The following is a 23,302-nucleotide window of genomic DNA, read 5'->3' on the forward strand; positions in this document are numbered from 1 at the left end:
TTTCCCCGACTGACCATAATAAATACTGCGTGTCTTTTTGACTTCCTTATTACAGAAAGCAAGTTTGACAGGCGGGACAGTCGGCTGACACTGTAAACAACCAGCGTAACATTTGACACAACTCACAAGGACACTAAGCACAAGGACGCGTTTGCTGTCGCTCCAGGGAGAACTTGAGCGTTTGTCGCTCCTTTGGGAATAACTGCAATGGGAGCTTCTAAGTCGCGCGCTGAACATGAGTTCCAGGATTTAGCTGACCGAACTGGCTGTAAGTATAGGCAATACTCTCAATCTTGCTCTGATTTTCTATTCCACTGCTCTATTCAAACATGATTGATGGTCAAATGGTAGGCTCCGTTATGCTTGTAATATCAGAGCTGTAAGTGGATATTGAATAGCCTATTGAAGAGAGTGAAATACGTTGTTATTTGATTCAATCTAGCTGAAATAGTGAGTTTCGTCACAGGTCTTCAAAGCACCGAAAAAGACTGTTCCAGCTGGGTTTTTTAGTTTTTTTAAATGAACAATAGTTGAATTGTCCTTGTCATTCCACTGGAAAGCAGAGGGTGGTACTCAATCGAAAAACATTTCAGGACAGGAGACAGAACAACTGTTTATTGAAACAGATAGATAGATAATAGAAAAGGAGCCTATATACCTTAGAAAAACTATATAACATAATAGCAATGTTAAGATACATATACAGTACACTATGTGTCATTTATGTATTTGCTGACGAGCAAACATAATCCATAAGACACAAAGGAAATACATACATTAGCCTACTTTTGGTAGTGTCATGGTAGTGGTCGTGTTTATTTTCTATTTTAACGTAGCCCAATTTAGTTACATCTGCACACAGTGGTTTCCTTTTGTCTGTAACTGCTGCAGTAAATGTGTCTTGCAACATAGAACTCATCTTATCTGCTATAGGACTGTGATCTCTCCACCTCAGGAGGGGTGAGAGAGTGCAATAAAGGCATAAAACAGTATTACTATCGGAATGATAGTTCCAAGAGTTAGATTGTTTTCATTGAACACTATATTGAGTCTAAACAATGTGTAGCATGGAGATCGAGTCAGGTGGATTTATTAAAAGTAAGATATAAGAAACCTATATTGTTTTCTTGAGTGCTATGGCGGTACTTGAACTGGTGTTTATGACCATGGGTAATTCCAGGAAAAAAAAGTCAATCATGACACACAAATATAAGCTATTGTGAGGATGCCCTCTGGGACACGATTATGGCTGTTTTATAGCCAGTTCTTTGCTCTTGGTGTGGCAATGACCCTGTTAATCTTTCCAATCTCTGATAAATACCTACTACGGGTCTAATAAAATCAAATAAAAAAATTAAAAATCCTTCTTCTAGCATTGTGACTGCCTATTGAATGTTTTACTTTTAGTATGTGTTATCTGTTGTGCCTGGGCACTTTATCTGTCTCACCGTGGGAGAGTGAGAAACGTCCTCTCGATTCCTTTGTATGTCTTGACATGTGAAGAATTGACAATAAAGCCACTTTGACTTTGACTTTTGACTATGGCCCCTGGTCTGAGCATTGATTACTTTATCTTATAATGACTGATGGATAGATGATTCACTTACTTAAACAAATGTATTTGTTGTAAGTCGCTTTGGATAAAGGCGTCTGCTAAATGCCATGAATGTAAATGTAATGTCATTGGCTTATCTCACAGACAAGTCTTTACTTGACCCTGACATTGACGCTTAATCAATATTGCATATCAAAGGACTCCCACCACCTGACCGAAACCAGCACTGTTGTGCTGTGATTGCAGTGTGCCAACATGTACAGAAACATCCTTTCACAAACATGAGTTAACTGTTGCTAAATGAGCCCACAGTACAATGTCGCTAGATAGGACTAAAACAGATCATTCAGAGGAGGGAGGGGAGAGAGAGAGAGACAATCATTTAGTTGTTTAGTTTTCCACTGAGACCACACCAAACCTCCTCCGCTCCTCCTAAGCATCCTGTTTTTAATTGTGTACTTATTTGGTGTCTTTACTATTTGTGCAAGTAAACTAAAAATAAACTGAACTAGATATTAAATAGAATACACTTTAAATAAGAGTGAATTGTTTCCTCAGAATAGACACTACCCACATACGTATGTACAGTGAACCTGTTTGTACAAGAGACTATAGCCTATGTGGTCTTGGTCTGTGGTCATTTATAGTAGTTGTTGCAACGGCCAACATCCAAACATGGTTATGTTTGGATAACCACCATTACTGAGGGCAAAACAAGCTACAGTACTCCTGTAGGTCAAAATAGTAAAAATAATATCCCCTTCAAAATGTAAAGAACTGTTTTCTAACTACTTTAACTACCCTGTGACCTTGTAACTATGTTATGAAATGCTCCTGGTGAAACAATGGCCACTCTTATATTTTATTAGAACATTAGCCCACACACAGTAAGTTAATAATTCAAAGAACCCTTTGAAATGTCATGCATGTACAATCACACCAGATGACTGTTTATTTGTTTTTCCACAGGCTGACTGTATTGTGCTCCCATGGTTGATTTCATTTTATTACCTGAATTTAATGTTATGTAGTGTGTTTAATATGGTTATTTTTTCACTATATACACTCACCAAACACTTTGTTAGGAACACTATACAAATACTGGGTAGGGCCTTCCTTTGCTCTGCATTGATTCAACAAGATGTTGGCAACATTCCTTTGAGATTCTGGTCCATGGTCCACGATTGCATCACGCAATCCCTGCAGATTTTTCAGGTGCACTTTCAAGCCGTGAATCTCCCATTTTACCACATCCCAAAGGTGTGGAAACATTTAATGGCCTTAATGCACTGCGTTATTACTGTTCAGTCCATCCCCCTAAGTAGATTGAAAGGAATGTAGAAGAACTAATGAGGCATACATTTCCATTATAATTCCATTAAGTCCATTATACTTTCAAGCCAATTAGTGCCAGAAGGCGTGCCACTGTGTATACAGTACTTTTACTGAGTTAGTTGCTCAAGTGCCTCCCACAAATTACACAAGTGAGACCTACTTGAGGGTGATATTGGTGGTTTGGGTGGAGTTTAATGTTGTTACAATATGCAGAGTAAAAGATGGGAGTGTACCAATAATACCAGTTCTGTTGAATCAATGCAATACAAACCTGTTTAGGCAGTTGGTAGGAGCTTGCAGTAGCTGTCCCTAAAATACTCTAGTTATTATGATTTAGAACCCTGCTTTTGGTAAGCTTAATTCTGATCAGTATCTGGTCCCCCCAAAGTATGTCTCTCCTCCTCCAAACCTGTCTTTTTCTGGACTCATGGGTTTGGTGATGTTTCTTTTCAGTTTCTTTGGAGCAGATCAGCAACCTCCACAAAAGATTCAGGCATCTGAGCGGCAATGAGGACACAATAAGGTACTGTCCCCTAATTCTGTAACACATTCACACTCACGCACACGCGCACGCACACACACACACACACACACACACACACACACACACACACACACACACAATATCAATTCTTTGGCTGCCACCTTGCAGGTCTTTATTGGCTATACTAAAGTAGCAACATCATTTCACAGTCTCACCTCATCACTGACAGGTTGCCTTGAGTAGTGATGAATTACACAAAGAAATATGAAGCAATGCTGTTACATGGAAACAATGCAACAACGCCCCCACTCCCTCACACACACACACACACACACACACACACACACACACACACACACACACACACACACACACACAGCTGCTGTGGTCAGGCAAACGCCTTCGCTGAGACTAAGACTGAGTTTCTTCCCCCACGCTATCAGGATCATCAACGATGACCCCACCAGTGCCCCCCTCAAGTCACTCACACACTCATTGACATCATAACACCTATGCACACACATAACCATCCATCTGCTGTTTATATTGCTTATACTGCTTATACTGTTCATATTGTTTATACTGTTTATACTGTTCATACTGTATATTTTTTAGTATTTCTATTTTATTTTATTTTATTCTATTTTAAAACTTATTGTATTGTTGCACTACTCTGTGGCACTGTCACTTTTGCATTTCACTGTATACATTTCACTGTATATTTTCACTGTATGCACGTGACAAATAAAGAATCTTGAATCTTGAACACACACACACACACACACATACTGTACATTCACACACACAAACAAACACACACACAAACAATAACTCATCTCTTCACACTGCGGTGCATTTAAATCAGCAGTGATGAGAAAAGTAATTTTTTAGAAATATGAACCTTGTTTTAATTCATAGAGGTGAACATGTCTTAATAACAGTATTTTCTTTCTTGTCTCATTGAACTGCAGTAGAGACAACCTAGAGAAGATCCCTGCTCTAGAAAACAACCCAATCCGGTCTCAGATTATTGAAGCATTCTTTGATAATAGGTGGGTAGGTGAAAGTGCCAAAGTGCTTTTCAGTCACATTAAAGGTGCAATCTGCAATTGGTACATACATTTGTGGACTTTTAAATTAATTATACATAGCCATCGATAACTGAAGAATAAAACGAGCTTAGTTCAACTGTCTTACCCCATCAGAACCCAAAATATACAGTAAGCTTGTTTTACTCCATTGTTTGTAGACAATGTAATTGTAAACAACCACTGCATAGCTTCAAAACTTGGTTAACATTTCTCCAGCCCCATCCCTCAGCTGTTAACCAAAAAAGGTGTCAGGGAGCCTGCTTTGTTGTTGTTTGAATTACAGATTGCACCTTTAAACATGATTAAAATGTTTGATAAAAATGCATAAATAACCAGTTTCCTGACCAAACCAGACAGATGATCTGAGAACATTGGAAAAAACTTGTATTTGCACCAACGTTTTTATTACCATGTCACTACCACACACACAACAGTTTTGTTAAAGAAAGTCTAGCAGCATGTTCAGGACACAACAGTCACTCTGAATTCCTGTAACTTTGACCCCTCTGTCCCTGACTCAGAAACCTCCATCGGAATCGCGTGGGCTCCGTCCAGGAGATCGGCTTCGAGGGGTTCCTGATGGTCATGTCCCACTTCCGCCCCGTTACCCTGCGCATGACGGACGTGGAGAAGGAGAGCTTGAGGATGGAGAAACTACGCTGTGAGGAACCACTCAGTTCTTACCACCAGCCTCAAACTCTTCAATCACAAGGCTTCATTCAGAGCCTGATGGCTACCATATACTTATTGTTTATATATATATATATACATATATATATATATATTATATTATATAATATACAGTACCAGTCAAAAGTTTGGACACACCTTCTCATTCAATGGTTTTTCTTTATTTTTTTTATTATTTTCTACATTGTAGATTAATATTGAAGACATCAAAACTATGAAGGAACACATATGGAATTATGTAGTAAACAAACCAGAATATGTTTTATGTTTTAGATTCTTCAAAGTAGCCACCTTTTGCTTTGATGACAGCTTTGCACAGTCTTGGCAAGTTTGTGTCCAAACTTTTGACTGGTACTGTACTTATTGTTTATATTTAATATATATAATAATATATGCCATTTAGCTGACGCTTTTATCCAAAGCGACTTACATTGCAGTGAGTGCACACATTTCAGTATATATGGTCCCAGCAGGAATCAAACCCACAACCTAAGCATTGTTAGCACCATGCTCTACCAACTGAGCCACAGATTTCTGATTTGTTCAAATTAATATTTGACCAAGATTTAGATTGACGAATTTCAAAATCAACACCCCTTGCAATAGCGTTTATAACAATAAACAGTAGGAACTACAGTTCAAGACCATTTAACTGTCTGGGCTACTTCTGGGTTAACATCCTGAGGGCTATTCTTAAAGCCAAACTTCCACATTCTAATGTACAGTACTTTCACTTCAGTAGAGATAGATAAGGCCTCAAGGCCTAATAAGGAAAAAGAGCCTGTCTGGCTCTTTTTCCTTATTATGGCTGTGTCTCACAACAACACATCCCTCCAGTCCTCGTCCATCCAGATGTGGAATGGCTCATTAGGGAATGTGTGAACCTCCCTCCCATTCCACAATGGAATGTCCCATATCAAAGATACTATACTGTAGAACCCTGAAATACACAAAGCTCTGTGCAAGTAAGTTCCGGAAGGCTTACTATTTAGCTTGTTATTTCTCCCTGGTTGTCTCCAACTTTCATTGTGTTGTGTCTCTCCAGTTCTGTTCAACATGCATGACACAGACAACGATGGCATCATCACCCTGGACGAGTACAGACATGTAAGTCAAGTCATTACCACCGCTCTGCCCTCACCATAGTTCACCTACACCAGTGGAGGCTGGTGGAGGTAGAAATTGGAGGACGGGCACATTGTAATTCATGGAATGGAATAAGGAAACACTCCTCATACCCTTCCATGCATTACAAACGATTCCTATCTCCACCAGCCTCCACTGACCTACATGACTACCTACATGATGAATCTGATGTTTGTGACTACATCATGAATAAATGGTATTTTAATTGTATGAAGAGAGCCTTGGTCCTCTTTGCTCTTTTAATCACCTCCAGGACTGTTTATTAATGAAGCTTTATGGCCCATTACGACTGTTTATTAATGAAGCTTTATAACATTACGACTGTGTCTTCTCTCTCTAGGTGGTGGAGGAGCTGCTGTCTAAAAGTGGAGCCATAGGACAAGAAACAGCCAAGGCCATTGCTGACGCCGCCATGTTGGAGGTGGCAAGCACCAACGTTAGACACATGGTAATAGAATTTATCACTGACTTTATTACAGTACATTTGTTTTACGATAATACATAAGTCACATAATAAATGATTATGTGTATATAACATGGATATGATTTTTAAGTGGATTTATTTGTTGCTTATCATTTTCAGGAGCCAGATGAAGTCTATGAAGGAATCACTTTTGATCATTTTATACAGGTGTGTGTTTGTATGATATCCAATACTATTCATTCTCTTCCAAACTTATTGGCCATTTGAATTCCCTTTTGCTAAAGTAGAATGTAATTGTATTACTTTTACATACAGTCTATTCAAAGAGAGGAAACCATCAAAATGTCATGACACAATGGAGCTTCATAAAACTATTCTTTTATGCGTTCCTCATTTCAACTGTGTGTTCCTAACTTCCACATATTGTCCTTTTCTCCACAGATTTTAAAAAACATTGAGATTGAGTCGAGGATGCACATCCGCTTTCTAAACATGGACACTACAACTATGCGTTGTGGAAAATGAGCCTCTTTCTCTTTTTAAAGAAATATTTATGGAGCTGCTGTTTTTAGCAGAATCTCTCCAGTCTTCCTCTGGAATGAAGACACATTTCTTTGATATGCACAAAATGTTTTCATATGTATTTCTGAATAATTCATGAGAATTGATCATCCAAAGGTAAACATATACAAATGCACAATATAACTGACGTTTTACATTTTGTAAAACCATTTTTTTTTTTACTTATTAGAAAGATATCCATTTTCACTGAGGTTCTAGATCTAGTATCGTGCTTATCGTGCTTGCATGTGACTTACAAACTAATGTGACTGACAAATATACGTTTGATGTGAGTGGCCAAAACTGTGCTAAAACTTTAAATTACATCTCTCTCTCTCTCTCTCACACACACACGTCAAAGCTCTGTACATGTGAGCAGCTAGAAGATGTATTGTAGGCTACAGAGGTTCACATGACATGTTGTGTGATCGTCTGTGTGGATCAGCGGTGGCATCTAGGGGTCATTTATTCTGGCACCCATTCAGAGCGTGAGACAGGGGGCACATTGCATTCCTACAGGGTTTGAGAATAGAATCAGGTCTAATTTATCTATTCCACTGAGCCTAATTATTTCTGTGCCTTTTAACAATTTTAAATTGTACCCCCTTAAAAGTAAACATTTACCACTGGGCTGCTTTTGTTTGGAACATGAGGGCCAGCAATCACAGTTATCTCTACAGCCAATCGCCTTCCTGACCTTGAAAACCAAAGGGGAACCACTTGTTTGTACTTTGTCTGTGTAAAATAACTGTTCCTGTAATTATTTGAAAACAATGGATTGTGTGCCTTATCTCCAGAGTTTGTACCAGCATGTGCACTAATTTACACAAACATGTATGTAAAATAAATTAATGATGAGTTGAGGGTGTTTTGTTGTTATTTTCATCTTGTGAAAACAGGCATACCGTAAGCAGTGGCGTTAAGGTCAATGAGACAAACCAATGACATAATTGTTTGTGAATTTTCGTATCAAGTTTAATATCTACTTAGCAGAACATGATACCCTTCCTCATAACCACATCCATTATACAATTAATTGATTTTAGATCATCACTTTGTACTTACTGTAGAGAGCAGTTTTAAAACAAAATTGTACAAACAGATCTTTACCATACATCTTCAACAGAAACATGATCTTTCTTATTTAAAATATGGGCAGCTAGCTACCCTCACAAATAGAATTAAAAAATCAAATTCGGTTTGGAAAATCAAACAGATATAATTCAAGCTGGTATGCTGGTATGCCCAGGCAGGCCTACACATTGTTTATTGTCCAGGCGCCCACACAGTCTGCAGGGCTGGTTGTACTGCAGGGGTCAGTGGGATGGGTGAGAGCCAGATAGGATGTCATAGGGCATGGACAGGCCGATGTTGTAGTTGTACCCAGAGGACTCAGTGTAGTTGGACCGGCAGATGGGCAGAATGTGATCTTGGTAGGACGAGTCCTCTGAGAAGTCATAGTGGCAGATGACTCCCCTGTGTCTGCAATGAGGACACACAGTACGAGGTGAGGAGAAAGATGTGTCATAGAAATAGAATGAGACATATCATGTCTGTGCTCTGTCTACAGTTACATTTAAGTCACTTAGTAGACGCTTTCGTCCAAAACGACTTACAATAAGTACATTTGTCCAAGTAAGTGAATCCACTATACATCCGTCACCAACAATAAAACCTTCAATAAGAGCAACTGCCATCGGCAGTCACAGTGCTAGAGAAAGGAAGAAAACAATACGTGTACAATAGAGTGTACAATAGAGTGTACAATACATGTACAATAGAGTGTACAATATAGTGTACAATAGAGTGTACAATAGAGTGTACAATACATGTACAATAGAGTGTACAATAGAGTGTACAATATAGTGTACAATAGAGTGTACAATAGAGTGTACAGTATGTGTACAATAGAGTGTAAAATAGAGTGTACAATAGAGTGTACAATAGAGTGTACAATATAGTGTACAATAGAGTGTACAATAGAGTGTACAATACATGTACAATAGAGTGTACAATAGAGTGTACAATATAGTGTACAATAGAGTGTACAATAGAGTGTACAGTATGTGTACAATAGAGTGTAAAATAGAGTGTACAATAGAGTGTTAAGAGGTGAAGAGGTCTGAGGAGGAGGAGCCAGGGTGTCGCCTAAAGAGAGTTCTAGGTGTGGAGTCTCTCTGTTAGAAGCTATGGTGTAGAAGTGGGAAAGCTAACCCTCTTTTGTTCAGGAGACTACAAGCAGCGTGAGGCAGAAAAAGTCTAACAAAGGCAGTGAGGTAATGCTATGAGGACAGGTCTCATCTCCAACCAAGGGATGGGACATAGTGATTAGCATAGGCATTACCCAGTCTGCTGGGGTTGGAGGAGAGAGGGACTGAGGGAGGGGGGGTGATCAGTCACCTGCGGTGGGCGGTGAGGTCATCGTCAGTGATGCAGGCTCCGCGTGGAGACTTCTCGTCTGGGATGTTGGCCGTTACCAGGGTGCTGGTATTGAACCGTGTGTGTCTGACAGGGTGCCTGCAATCAAGAGGCCAAAACAACAAACACATTAAGAAAGGGACTGGGGAGGGGATCAATACGTGTTTGCTTCGCTACAAACACTGGACTACCTTGATGAACTACCGATGCATGAATATCTATTAACATATTGAAAAAAAAAAAAGTCAATATCTTAAGAATCAGCCTGTATTCTCCCTGCCCTTTTGGTGGAGCTAGGAAATAGATTAATCAATTGATGCAGAATTTAAAAAAAAGTCTAACCCACCTGTTGTGCATCTCCCACAGTTTGGCCCCCATCCTCATCTCCCAGACACAGACCAATCCCTCGCCTCCGCCGCTCACGATCTTCCAATCGTCCACCTGCACGGCAGTCACGCCCATGTGGTGGCCGTAGAGTGATGTCACAGAGCAGCCGGTGCGCAGGTCAAACACCCTCACCCTGACACGAAAACGGGAACGGAAAGTAATCTTTAAATACACTCACAGAGCACTTTATTAGGAACACTATACTAATACTGGGTAGGGCCTCCCTTTGCTCTCAAAACAGCCTCAATTCTTCGTGGCATTGATTCCACAAGACGTTGGAAACATTCCTTTGAGATTCTGGTCCATGATGACATGATTGCATCACGCAGTTCCTTCAGATTTTTCAAGTGCACTTTCAAGCTGTGAATCTCCCATTCTACCACATCCCAAAGGTGTTCTTTTTGATTCAGATCCGGTGACTGGGAAGGCCACTGAAGAACACTGAACTAATTGTCATGTTCATGAAACCAGTTTGAGACGACTTTTGCTTTGTGACATGGTGCATTATCATGCTGGAAGTAGCCATTAGAAGATGGGTAAATCGTGGCCATGAAGGGATGCACATGGTCAGCAACAATACTCAAATAGGCTGTGGCATTCAAGCGATGATTGATTGATATTAACAGGCCCATAGTGTGCCAAGAAAACATTCCCCACACCATTACACCACCTCCACCATGAGAAGGTGTACAGGTGTTCCTAATAAAGTGCTCAGTGAGTGTACGTCTGTTCCGTAAATGATTACGTACTGTAACTCAGACACAGGCGGGAAACTCACATAGTCTAGTGAAGACATGAAACGGTGCATGTTGTCTAGGATACCAGATATTCGTGCTTCAGAACAATATAACAAAGCTATGACAGACAGTCAGTCAAGGATAATGAGAGAAAACATGAGCCAATAAAGACAAGTAGAAATGACAGCAGCTGGTGGCATTGAGAGCTTCTCATCCACTTTGTTCCTCTTACGAACAAACATTTAATTACTTTAGCTACCAACATTATCCACCGAATGAGTTACGAACACTTTAGGTGGTTCTGAGCTGATTAAACACGGTGGCGGTGGCATTAATAAAATACCAAGAGGAGGATTCTTGGGTACGGTTTGACGAGCCACACATGCCCAATGGACTTCTGCTCCATCTGTTGTCATCATGGCTTTATTGGGTCCCAGAGCAGCCAGAGGATGACTCCATGCTAAAGCATTCCAAACTTTCATTACCGAAATCTAATTCATTTTAGGGTGAACCGATTTAATTTCCGCATCAAGAAATTAAACGAATCGGGGTTGCACGGCTAAATGGCCATTAGCATTGTAACTATAGACGTGCGGCTAGACATGCTGTTTGAGTGCTGTGCTGTTTCACGGAGGCTCACGCTGTTGCAAAGGGGATTAAAAGTTACTGGCAGGCTCAGAGGGCCATCAATCTAATGTTGGAGCGATCCCCGTCTTCACTGAGCTGCCAGTAAACAAGCTACTTTCAATTAATCAACATGGTGGTTTTCTACTAGAACACGGAGAGGGAGAGAGAGAGGGAGAGGGAGGGGGAGAGAGAGAGAGAGAGAGAGAGAGAGAGAGAGAGAGAGAGAGAGAGAGAAGCTGTACTTGGAGGTTAGAATGGAGTTATATCATACGGCTGGTACCTCTGTAAGACGTTCATATTACATGTCATATTCACATTAGCGGAGGTCATTTGAGGCAAGGTGATAATTAGGCTAGGTAACGGTCCCTTTCTCGCCACGCGGTGAATGTGACATTGAAACACACACATGCTAGTGAATGAAGAGTAAACACAAAGACAACTAAAGCAGACAAAGCCATGGCTATTTAGCTCTGTTTTGTTGTCGTGTTTTTTTTCCGTACGGGCAGAGGACCACTGGGCACGACTGTGACTTTGCATGGCACTCTCTCGCTCTCTCCCTCGACCCACAAATGTGTGGACGCTTCCTGTTTGCTCAGATGTTGCCCAGCCTGGTCCGGCACTATTCCAGACGGCCGCAGCCTTATCAGGACCCCTCATTTGCTGCCTGGAAACTAAAAAACGAGGGAGGAAAGGAAAGGAAGAGATGCATTAGGCCTTGGCCTTTGGCCACCCTAATGGAGGGCCAGACCCACTGACATCCCTCCTCCCTGGTGTCCCTTTGTCCCCAGCCCCAGAGCACATCAGACGGGGGCCAAACAGACAAAGCCAAGTTGGCCTCCAACTCCTTGTTTACAAGACTACTTCATCAGGGTGAGGAACAAAGGTAAGAGGCTCCTGCTTTGTCTGTCTGTGGTTGTAGGGAGAAGGTGGGGGGGCACCAGGAAGAATACAGCAGTCCAACTCCATGTGGGAGCCTGCCGGCTTCCCACCTTTGTTTTTGGCCCCCTTGACTGTACTTAAAGGCCTGATGAATTTGGTGGAGAAGCCACAGCAGGAGTTGGTTGGGAAAGGAAAGTCGGTGCCAGAGCTTTTTTTCTTTACTTGCCAACCCGTGCCCCCGCTGTCAGACACAAGTGCAGAAGAGAATGGCTCTTTTTGTGTCTGTTCCTCATTCTGAGGGCCAGGTTGCAGATGTATGTGTGTGTGTTTGTGTGTGTGTTAACGGTTCAATGGAAGGACCGCTGGACAGCCGTGCCCAGGCTGGCAGCTCCTGCCTCCCGTTGACTCCCACACACACACACACACACACACACACACACACACACACGCCCCCGGGTGATGGGCTACAGATAATAGACACCCTCCACAGTCATCGCTCACTACAAAGAGCCCAGCATTTTACTTCCAATTACTTATTATGTATTTTCCCTCTCTCTTTCACACTCTCTCCCTCTTCCTCCCCCTACCTCCCCCTACCTCCCTCTCCCTCTCTCTCTCTCTTTCATAAACCCTTTTGATGCTTTGTTTTTCAAGGTAAGCCAGAGGAGGTGAGAAAAACACTAAGATTGAATTGTGGCTTTCCTTTTCACAACTTTCCAAACACCTGATCTCCCCTGCATATCCGCTGTGATTTCTACCTTCTCTCTCCAACGGCCTTGATCAGGTGTAATTGTGTGCTGCTGAGAAATATTGTGATAAACAGTTTTGTTTGAGACTACCTCCTGGTGAGTTTACCCAGGGGAGCCACAAGCACTGTACATTAAAAGGGATTGATTTTGTGTGTGTGTGTGTGTGTGTATGTGTGTATATGTGTGTGTGTGTGTGCGTGCGTGTGTGTGTGCGTGCGTGCGTGTGTATGAGAGAGCGTAAAAAGCAGGTGTAGTGACACATTCAGTCCCATACCTCCTGTCTTTGTTTCCACACACAAGCAGGTGAGGCGGACTGTCTCTCAGGTTGACACATGTGAAGTCTCCCGCCGAGTTCCCTACGGACACCTCCAACTGACCCGTCTCCAAGCTGTACACCTGGATCTGAACCAACACACAGAACAAACAACACCAGAGAAAGAGTCGGTCAGTAAGACAGGACTGGCTACGAACTAGTACATCTAAATATGACTAGGCTCAGCTCCACGGAGTGAGTCATTATAGAAATGGCTCCTGGGAAGAGCAGGGTCCTGGCAAGAGCCGGGTCAAGATGCGCTCTTAGTCCACCAGCAGGTCCAAACCAGTGACTGTGAGAGATGAAGGCTCCTCACGACTCTCTAGGCTTAAGTACCACACAGACACAAACACAGACACACACACACACACACAGACACAAACACAGACACACACACACACAGACACAGACACAGACACACACACAGACACACACAGACACACAATCCAGAGCTAGTGGCAGTCTTAGCGCTGCTGAATAATGCATGCCATTATGAATCTCCCAAGATGCCCTTCAGAAGTGTGCAGAGTCAAAAGCCCGCTGAGAATCTCTTAACACTTTATCTATCAGAGTTTTTACTGTAGACTCATCAAAACACTTTCCTTCCCCACACATTTCCCCGTGAATTAATGTCTGCAGCAGTGCTACCAGGCAGGCGGGCGATGCTGTGTAACACCAGGCTCTGGGTTTGCAGGATGGGTTCTGAGAGGCCAGCAGAGCACTGTTATCAACAGGTCATCAGGATGCGAGACAATAAACCAATCACCATGGACACTGTAGAAGAATTTCAGCCAAGAAGTTGTTTTTAAATGCTGTGAAATATAAACACATTCTGATAAAATAATCCTGTCATTTGTCAATAAACATAACAACGACCTTGTATATACTGTGTGAAGAGTTTACTATTTCTGTAAGACTGCAGTATTATGTTTCAAAATGATAGGAGGGGTGTCGGCCCTAGAGCATATTCTAATTAAAAAGAACGATCCATCGTGCCCTCTCCAGCTTGATAATAAAAACGTTGTTTAAATTAGTTAAAATGATGTAATCTGGCAGCACAATAATTGGTCAATTAGAGGCTGTAGCTGTTATCAGAAAAACAAGACACAAAAAAAAACTAGCCCGCGGTCAGGCAAAATTGGCTATGAATAATTGAAGCGATAGATAAAGAAATTAAACAAAGGATGGGTAGAAGAGAGGAGAAGAGAGAAGAAGAGAGGAGAGGAGAGAGGGAGCGGCATGATGCAAGGCTTGAGAAAGTGCCAGCTGTTTTGTGTCTCCTATTTGGGCAAGGCAGGCAGCCTTAATTGTGAGCTGCACTGAAGCAAAGCCAAAACCACACACAGGACTTTGAAATGACAGCTTGATAGGATTTGGACATGGGAAGGGGAAAGGGAGAGGGGGCTGTCGTCTTTTTTTCGATGAATCATCAGAGTTTGGGAGGGGATTTGATTAAAAAGCACCCCAAACCAGCCAATATGGTGAGGAGCTGTCACTGAGGGGGGCAGGGGGGCAGAGGGGCAGTTTAAGCTAATGTCCAAACAGCTTAGAGAGATCGGCGTGGTTTTCATTGAAGGTATCGTGAGTTTGGCTACTAAAAAGTAATTGGGTTAACGTGATTGTTCGATTCCTTGTGGGGTATTTAGACAAAAAAAAAAATGCTTATCTGTAATTTTTATTAAGATGCTGCCATCACGACTCCCTTTGTTTATAAATGGAGACAAATGTTGTTACACTCAATTTCATTATTACACTTTACTTCAAGGTGCCATTTTTAGGCCAATGCTAAAAACAAGAGTACTTCTAGTTTCAAAAGCATGAACAAACATGACCATGAACATAAACAAGTCCCTCCTTGTGTGAATTGGTGACAATCAGTGTAATTTCGGAATTTCAGTGGTTTACTACAGCACCCCCCTTGGGCCAATCAGTGTACCAATTACCAATTACCAATTACCAATCAGTAATTTTGTAAATACCGGAACTCTATGGCAAGATGCATCCTTCACTCAAGTTTCGTCAACATTGTCCCAGTGGTGTCTGAGATATCGCCTGTGCCGTACGAACATCAACAGACGGAGACAGACCCACAGTCCAACTCCCCGATTTCATCGTGGGGGACAATGAGCTCACAACAGTGTGGAGAAACCCTGCTAGTAGTTGTTGGCATATGGGAAGCATGGCCATGCTAAGCTGAAGGAATGACAACATGCCATGCTTCTTATCAACTAATCTGCTTGTGTTCTCTCTGTTAGAGCTACAGACGGCACCAGCGGTTTTGCCAACTTGAGCCTGGTGGAGCGTTGTGGACGCCCAGTAGCCTAGTGAGCAGATGTCTGGGCCGGCGGGGCCCCCTAGGTCGTCTGGCAGAGGAGGGGGACTGGTAATGAGGACCTGGAGTCTGACTCTGGCCATGCCACACATGAGACAGACTGACTGACGATCTCAGACAGACAGACAGGCACACAGGCAAACAGACAGGCAAAGAGACAGGCAAACACTGGCATCTGTTTGCCAGTGTCTGTCTGTTTGCCTCTCAGACAGACAGACAGACAGACAGACAGACACTTTTCTGTTTTATATTTTTTGTGGTTGGGAGACTATAGTGGCACGGTGACCCAATAGTGGCACATTGTCACGGTTAATCTGAACTATCAGCCAAAAAACAATAAATCATAGTGATGACTCGATCTTTGGTGTGAAAAGAGAGAGAGAAAATTCCCGGATGCCACCTCCATTTCTTTGACAGGTTTTAATTAGGCATATGTCTTCTCATTAAATATCGCATAAACACTTTCTGCCTCGCCAGCGCATGTTGGCAATTCTTACTTCCCCTTCGCAGTATGAAAATGCTGTCAGAAACGCTATGAGACCGATAGACTTGTTAAGTTGATTAAAGTGTGTGTGTGTGTGTGTGTGTGTGTGTGTGTGTGTGTGTGTGTGTGTGTGTGTGTGTAATCAGCGGAGGAAAACGTGATAATCATGAATTGGCATATACTATCGAGGTACTGTGGTACTAATCACTCTTAATTTTGAACAATGGCACACTTCAGCACAGTACATTAACTTTCCTTTAGGAAAAGCTTTTGAATAACAACGGCAGAGAAGTTGTACTTCCCCTAACTCTTAGGTCCACGATGCCGTGCTTTAGTGGTTCATCCAGAGAGGGGGACAGAGATGAGGACATTCTAATGGGGATGATGTCAGTGACAACGCTGCCAAAAACCTGTCTAACAGAGTAGAGGAGAGAGGGTCCACTTCCATTTGTTACCGTCCGCTGGCCACTTCTGCAATTACCTAAGTAACAACATCTGTTATTAAAAACCTAAATAAAACATCCAACTTCAGAGAGCAACGCTGAGGTTTTGAAGTAGCCATTTGAAACAGTAAGCCACTCAGGATGCCTATTGACACAAGAGCACATCCCTCTTGACGAAGCTCTGCCTTGAAATACTGTATGACTCTATATAAAGTAAATACCACACCTGCTCCAAATGGAGACCATGTGTCAGGGGCACAGAAATAGAGGGCTAAATAAAGGTATAAGCTTCAATTAAGGGTCCTTAGAAACGTGACATTATTAGAAGCAAACAAAGGCTTCTTTGGGAACAACAAGATGAGAGTACACTCTGCAGTAGTAATTAGGAACCAGGCCCAGAAGGAGCTGGGGTTATGTCTACACTTACAGTCCCTCATAGCTGCTCCAGATCTACGTGGACTTCCCAGGGTCCCAGGGTCCCAGGGCTGGGTTAGGTGCACAACCCCGGGGGGGATTATAACTGTAAATAGACTCAGGTTCGAGCACTGCTTAGGGACGTAGGGTTGGTGACCTAATCAGGTTTAAAACTCACTTTGGGCATTGATATCACCCTCCTAATGTATTCTGGATAAAAACATGTTTGTTATGAGTGCACAGAAAAACTTTGGCTTGCAACTGTTAAATTGACCCTGTTATAGAACAAAAGGCCTACATTACCATAGCCTGGATGGGAAGGTCACAGCCTCCACACAAGCCAAAAAAACTGGGAGTCCCCCTGAACACAACCCTCTCATTTGAGACCCACATCAATAAAACATGACAGCTGTCCTTCTTTCACCTCAGGAATATTGCCCATTCCTCTCCTTTTCTGATGCAGAACAACTCATACACGCATTCATCTCCTCACGTTTGGACTAGTGCAATGCTCTGCTCTTCGGCCTCCCCTCCCACCTGCTCACATCCACCCCCACCCACCATCACATCCACCCCTGTACTCCAGGACCTCCACTGGCTACCTGTCCATCAAAGGCTTGACTTCAAAGTCCTGCTCCTCACTTACAGGACCCTACAGGGCTCTGCCCCAGCCTCTCTACCCAAGCTCCTCTTGCCATACTGCCCCACCCACTCCCTCCGCTCCACTCCGCTGACTGTGGCTTCCTCACTGTCCCCAGTACCAGACTCCGCACCATGGGTGACAAAGCTTTCTTATCTGCTAACCCTCATGTGTGAAATGCTCTCCCACACAATGTCAGAGCTGCTGGCAGTGTTGACTCTTTTAAGACCTTACTAAAAAACCCACCTGTTCAGGCAGGCTTAATGTATAGGGCTGTATGTTCTGTAACTGTCCTCATATGTTTTTATTTTCATATTTTTGACATGGAAAGTGCTTTGAGTCCATGAGACTCAAGACCCACAAACTGAACGTATTATTATGTTAACAGACTGTTGATAAGCATGTCATTGTACGTTTGCAGCTGTGATAAATAAACGTTGGGTTTGATTTGATGAGCCCACCTTGTTGCCTGCGTCGTTCATGGCCCAGCCACAGCTCTTGACCCCCAGTGCAGCCTGGGAGCCAGAGGCATCTAGACAGGTGACCGGGTGGCCGTAGACAGAGTGGAGCGTCCGGGGGGCTTCGTCCTGCGGGGCCAGCAGGTACACACTCTCCCCAGCAGACATGGCCACTAGGGGGCGCTCCTCTTGGCCTGGCACCAGGAGTAGGGTTTCCACCTGGTATGGAGGATATATAAGAAAGATTCATTCACTATGTGTTTGCATCTGTTTTATTCAGCAATGCATAAAACACCTAAACAAAGACATGCCATGACACTCTGTAAATATGTACCATTTATCCTGATTAGATGTTTTTCCGTGTTTCAAACATGAAACTTGTTTCTCTATATTCTGCAATTATTTTGTTCCTGTAGAAAAATCTGGTTGCAAACATTTTTTATAGAGCACTTTACCAGCAAAATAGCGGTAAGTGGTTTACATGTATAAAAGCCAAGCACAATGAGGCTGTTTTGTTGTGGACAACGGGTCAACAGCCTCTACAGTCTCCAGACTCCCAGGTGGCAGAGAGAGAGACTGACCGGTTTGGGCAGCTGGGCCTGACACAGAGTCCTCCAGTAGCCCCGGTCATCAGGGCGGTCCAGCCGGACGTCCAGCCCGGCAGCAGCAGCCATGGTGGGGCTCTCAGGGCTCAGAGCCAGAGTGTGCACCGTCACAGGGCTCTGGTAGTGGTGGATGGGCTCCTGCCCTGTCTCTGTGCTCCACACATCCACACACCCTACACACAGGGGAGTCAGCTACGCAAACATTTCCACTGCTAGTGATCTCAATTAATCAATGTAGTGTCAACTGTATGTCTTCCAAGCAAGGTTTGATGTAAATAAATAATATAAATATATGCCATTTAGCTGACACTTTTATCCAAAGTGTATCAAACCCACAACCTTAGTGTTGTTAACACCATGCTCTACTAACTGAGCCACAGAGGACCATAGTCAGCACACCAAACATGTAAGTAGGTTATCTGTAAAATATGTCTCATGTACGTACAAAAAACCCCTCAAATAAACAGTTAACCTGGAAGTGAAGAGTACTCACTATAACCACAAGGGGTGATAGTCCTTCTACTCACCATCGTCGTAGGCTGCCACAGTCACAGTGTTGTTGACCCTGACATGACTGACATGTGGCCTGGGCGTGGTGTCTGCTGTCAACAGGCTGGGCCTCAGATAGGAGGCTGGGGAGTCCCAGTGGAGGGTGTCCCACAGTCTGACGTCCCCTGAAGTGTACCTACAGGACAGACACAACCAAGACACTAGTGGGTTGATTGACAATCGTTATGTGTGGAGTGGCCCCAGCATATACTACAACTGTGTCTCAAGAGTGTCTGTGAGGCTCAGTATTCCAGGCGTGAACAGTGAACTATCTTTCTAGAGAGTGGGTAGGGTGGCAGCTGAGTCCCTCGCAGCAGGCCTGAGAGCAGGCACCCCAGCACCAGCTGCCCTGGGCTCACACACACACACACACCACACACACACCAACACACATACACAGTCAGTACACCAAACAGACAGACAGACAGACAGAGAGAGAGAGAGAGAGAGAGCGAGACACACACAGACACACAGACACACACACACACACACAGACACACACACACACACACACACACACACACACACACACACACACACACACACACACACACACACACACACACACACACACACACACCTCTCTGGATGGGGATCAGGACTGGTGCTGGGCTGCTGGAGAGAGCTCCAGAGAACCACAGAGTGAGACCAAAGGACTGCCAAAATAACCATTTCAGCTCGCTACCTCCCACTCTGCAGGAGCACAACACAGTCCCAGAACACAGGGTGGCCTTTAACAAGACTGCCTCACTAAACTATAGTGACACCGCAATAATCAGATGCTACTCTTCCCCTTCCGCTACCCTCTGTGTCACGCACTCCACTTCCACACCTCAACTCCAGAATAACAGAGCCCTCTGTGTGAGTCACTAACTCGCGACTGTACCGCCAAAGCTACAATACTACTTCCAATATACGCTGAGTCCAATACACCCTTTAACTATCTCTCTGAGCTCTCTCTGTGTGGTTCTAACACGGCTACCGCCGTCACCACCTCCTCAGCTGCTACCACGTCTATGCAGGCATCTGCCTCGAAACGAGAGAGAGGAGGGATGAAGAGAGAGAGAAAGACAGACAGACAGACAGACAGACAGACAGACAGACAGACTGACTGACTGACTGACTGACTGACTGACTGACTGACTGACTGACTGACTGACTGACTGACTGACTGACTGACTGAGTCAGTCAGTCAGTCAGTCAGTCAGTCAGTCAGACAGAATAGTGATACAGATCTCAGCGTTAGATAGCCTCAGCAGAAGCAGCCGCAGCGGTGTGTTGTATTAGCCTAGCTCTCTAATGAGGCTCAGAGTTGACTGGGGCCAGGGGAGAATTTAATCAGACCCGTCCCTGGGGCCCCAGCCTCCTGGTGGAGCGTTTACCACGCTCGTTTCAGGAGTCGAGTTCTCACGCCATCACCCTTACCTCACTTATCCAAGCTATTTTAATTCACCACAAGAGATTTATTCACTGAGAATCAATAGCAATAGTAACAGCAATGGTAATACAGCAAGGAAATGGTAAGAAGCTAAACTCAACTATTTCAAAAACAAAGGAAAGGAAAATAATCATGTGAACAAGCAAGACACGTCATAAAGCCATAATGCAGTAGCATAATTTCCATCGCCACTCATTAGGGTGAGACTGCTGACTGACTTGAGTAAGCAGATAAGCAATGTACAAGTCATAAAGTTGTGCTGTGGAAGGTTGCAATATCCATGCTATTGCTAATGGTTTGAGTAATTAGGCCATCTACAGTAGACAGAAAATAAATGTATGACTCAACACAGCTTGATGTTGTGATACACCAATGTTCTATTGTGATACTCCCAATACAGGCTTCCTGAAATCTTACCCTGCAACAACAAAGCTGTCACAGGAACTGACATCACACAGCACCTTGCCCAGCTCAAACTGCAGTTGACTGATGGATCCAACCCGATTCTAGAAGAAGAAGAAGAAGAAGAAGAAGAAGAAGAAGATTATGTTTTATTCCTTTTTATTGTGATTGTTCAAATGCATTGTACTGTACATCAGTTTAGTTTTGTTTAGTTTACACCCTCCAATTGAGCCTGACCCCCCCCCCCCCAGTACCTTCCAGTTAGAGCGGACGGTGTTCTCAGAGTTCCTGCAGTCTCGTAGCATGCTCTTCCAGCAGGGGGAGTCTGAGACACTGGCACCACTATGGTAGCCCTCCTTTAGACACCTCCTGAACCACAGGACCCCATCCTCTGCTAGGACCTTCCATGCTTTGCTCACCTGTGAAAGCAATGGAGATGAAATAATGCATCAAATGATCTTCACTATAGGCTACTACTGTAGCTTACATCCAGCAGGCTGAACAACACAGGTGAGGCAGGTGGAGGTAGAAATCCGCGGGATAAGGCTCATTGTAATGCATGGAATGAGGAATGGAGGAACCCAATTTCTTCCTCCACAGGAACAACAGCGTTACAGATGATCATGCTTTGTGTGAGAAGAGTCATATGAGAGTTGTATGTGACTAATGATTGATCGTAATGGTTTACCTGAGCACATCGTCCCAGTTCAATCGGACTGAGGTATTGGAATATCTTTAGCGCTAACTCGTAGGGCAACTCACAGTCAAAGAAGGGAATGTCATTGATCTCATTCTGCAAAAAAAGGAAAAAGCATTTTTTCACTGTTCTCCCATCAATCACAACTAATAGCCTAGACCTCCACAAGGAAGACAATTACAATCATCATCATCATCATCATCTTACAAGGTCTTGGATGAATTGATCCACTAATTTGTCGCCCTTGTTGACTTTTCTCTGAGGCTGTTGTTGCAAGGAGATGCTACAAGCGTCTGTCACGTTGTGGTATTGTCTCTTCTTTTGTGTCCTCTCCTTCTGAATCCTGTCCAGCAAGGGACTTGTCCTTCCATCTAGCAAGCCCTCTGCAATTGACACATAGTCTGGTTGGTCCTTGAATTTTTTTCCAGCTGACACTTCACCATCTTCCCTTCCATTACTTGATGGTGCACTCTGGCGACTTCGGATGATTCTGACTCTGGTCCTTTGTTGTTGTGATGATGTGGAGCACACATCCTGTCTTCCTTCTGATTCACTTCTGTTTTGATATACATCTTCAAAATACCGATTTTTTGAGTCCTCCTGACTTGGTAGGCCAAGAGAATCACCGGGGGTATGAGTAACGTTAGAGTCCTGATGTTTCTCGTTTGTATTCGTCAACTCCTTCTTCCAATCCTCTCTGAACGCTAGAAGTTCATCTTCTTCCATATTTTTCTAGCATTGATGACCCAACATATTTCACTTATTGTTTTGTAAACCTAAACGGTGTGGAGTTAACTTGAATTGTTGGGTAACATCATTTGACAAAACAAAACAAACAGATGTCCAACACTAAAAGTGGTCCGGCTAGACACATTTCGCCGTCAAAAGGTCCGCACATTTTAATTCCGCAGCGTTTATTATAGGCGCAGCGTTCAGCAGAAGATGATTTCGATTTGTAATTTACAAATATACCAACAGGTACTGTAAATATGTTGTGGATGGAAACTCATCACAAAGAACATTAGTCCGATTGTGAATAATTTCTAAGTGCAGTACTCTCAGAAATATAATGTTGTTAAAATATTTGAAATCCTATATGAGTATTCAATTATAGCCTACGTCCTATCAATTCGATCAAACAAAAGGCTCGTCAGATCAGGCGAGACGAGGGTTTCAAGAGTTAATGATTACCTCTCTCTTTTGGGAAAAGATGATGTAAACCCCCACACCATGTGACACTTTAATGAATAATACAGCGGAGAGACAGAAACAAACACAGTCCAGATTTGATCGGGACAGCAAAGGGGATCATATTCCGGAAGAGTGAGAGAGAAAGAGAAAGAGAGAGAGAGAGAGAGAGAGAGGACAGCGAAAACAAACAACTGAGAGATTTAGAAAATATGTGCTGGCTCCCGATAGACCAGCCGTTGCTTCTTCCCGGCGA

The 23,302-nt window shown here is 43.2% G+C and overlaps 2 protein-coding genes across 3 annotated transcripts; one reads left to right on the plus strand and one right to left on the minus strand.

Annotated features, from left to right (window-relative positions):
• Positions 1–70: 70 nt before the first annotated feature.
• tesca (tescalcin a) lies at positions 71–7,297 on the plus strand. Its single transcript, XM_083673531.1, has 8 exons — positions 71–268; positions 3,344–3,413; positions 4,346–4,426; positions 4,987–5,126; positions 6,201–6,262; positions 6,642–6,749; positions 6,885–6,932; positions 7,167–7,297. The coding sequence occupies exons 1-8, from the start codon at positions 208–210 to the stop codon at positions 7,248–7,250; spliced, it is 654 nt and encodes a 217-aa protein (XP_083529657.1). The 5' UTR covers positions 71–207; the 3' UTR covers positions 7,251–7,297.
• fbxw8 (F-box and WD repeat domain containing 8) lies at positions 7,163–22,679 on the minus strand. Of its 2 annotated transcripts, none has more exons than XM_083673530.1 (11): positions 22,066–22,679; positions 21,850–21,954; positions 21,416–21,580; positions 21,177–21,265; positions 19,300–19,457; positions 18,749–18,945; positions 18,171–18,386; positions 13,358–13,479; positions 10,051–10,224; positions 9,687–9,803; positions 7,163–8,768 (listed from the first exon to the last, which is right to left on the minus strand). In XM_083673530.1, exons 1-11 carry the CDS (start codon positions 22,582–22,584, stop codon positions 8,603–8,605), a joined length of 2,028 nt encoding a protein of 675 aa, XP_083529656.1. In that variant the 5' UTR covers positions 22,585–22,679; the 3' UTR covers positions 7,163–8,602. The 2 variants fall into 2 exon arrangements, with proteins under 2 accessions (XP_083529656.1, XP_083529655.1); XM_083673529.1 differs by having other exon boundaries at positions 13,358–13,485.
• Between the last annotated feature and the right edge of the window lie 623 nt (positions 22,680–23,302).

This window comes from Argentina silus (genome assembly GCF_951799395.1).
Source record: "Argentina silus genome assembly, chromosome: 7".
Classification (NCBI taxonomy): domain Eukaryota; kingdom Metazoa; phylum Chordata; class Actinopteri; order Argentiniformes; family Argentinidae; genus Argentina; species Argentina silus.

What these genes read in the sequence shown, in the direction of transcription:
- tesca (XM_083673531.1), top strand. Translation starts at nt 208, where the DNA reads ATGGGAGCTTCTAAGTCGCGCGCTGAACATGAGTTCCAGGATTTAGCT. An exon ending in GAAGCATTCTTTGATAATAG is followed by an intron (nt 4,427 to 4,986) that starts GTGGGTAGGTGA and finishes TCCCTGACTCAG; the next exon opens with AAACCTCCATCGGAATCGCG. An exon ending in CTTTTGATCATTTTATACAG is followed by an intron (nt 6,933 to 7,166) that starts GTGTGTGTTTGT and finishes TTTTCTCCACAG; the next exon opens with ATTTTAAAAAACATTGAGAT.
- fbxw8 (XM_083673529.1), bottom strand. Translation starts at nt 22,584, where the DNA reads ATGGAAGAAGATGAACTTCTAGCGTTCAGAGAGGATTGGAAGAAGGAG. An exon ending in ATCAATTCATCCAAGACCTT is followed by an intron (nt 21,955 to 22,065) that starts GTAAGATGATGA and finishes CTTTTTTTGCAG; the next exon opens with AATGAGATCAATGACATTCC. An exon ending in GACAGCTTTGTTGTTGCAGG is followed by an intron (nt 19,458 to 21,176) that starts GTAAGATTTCAG and finishes TCTGTCCTGTAG; the next exon opens with GTACACTTCAGGGGACGTCA.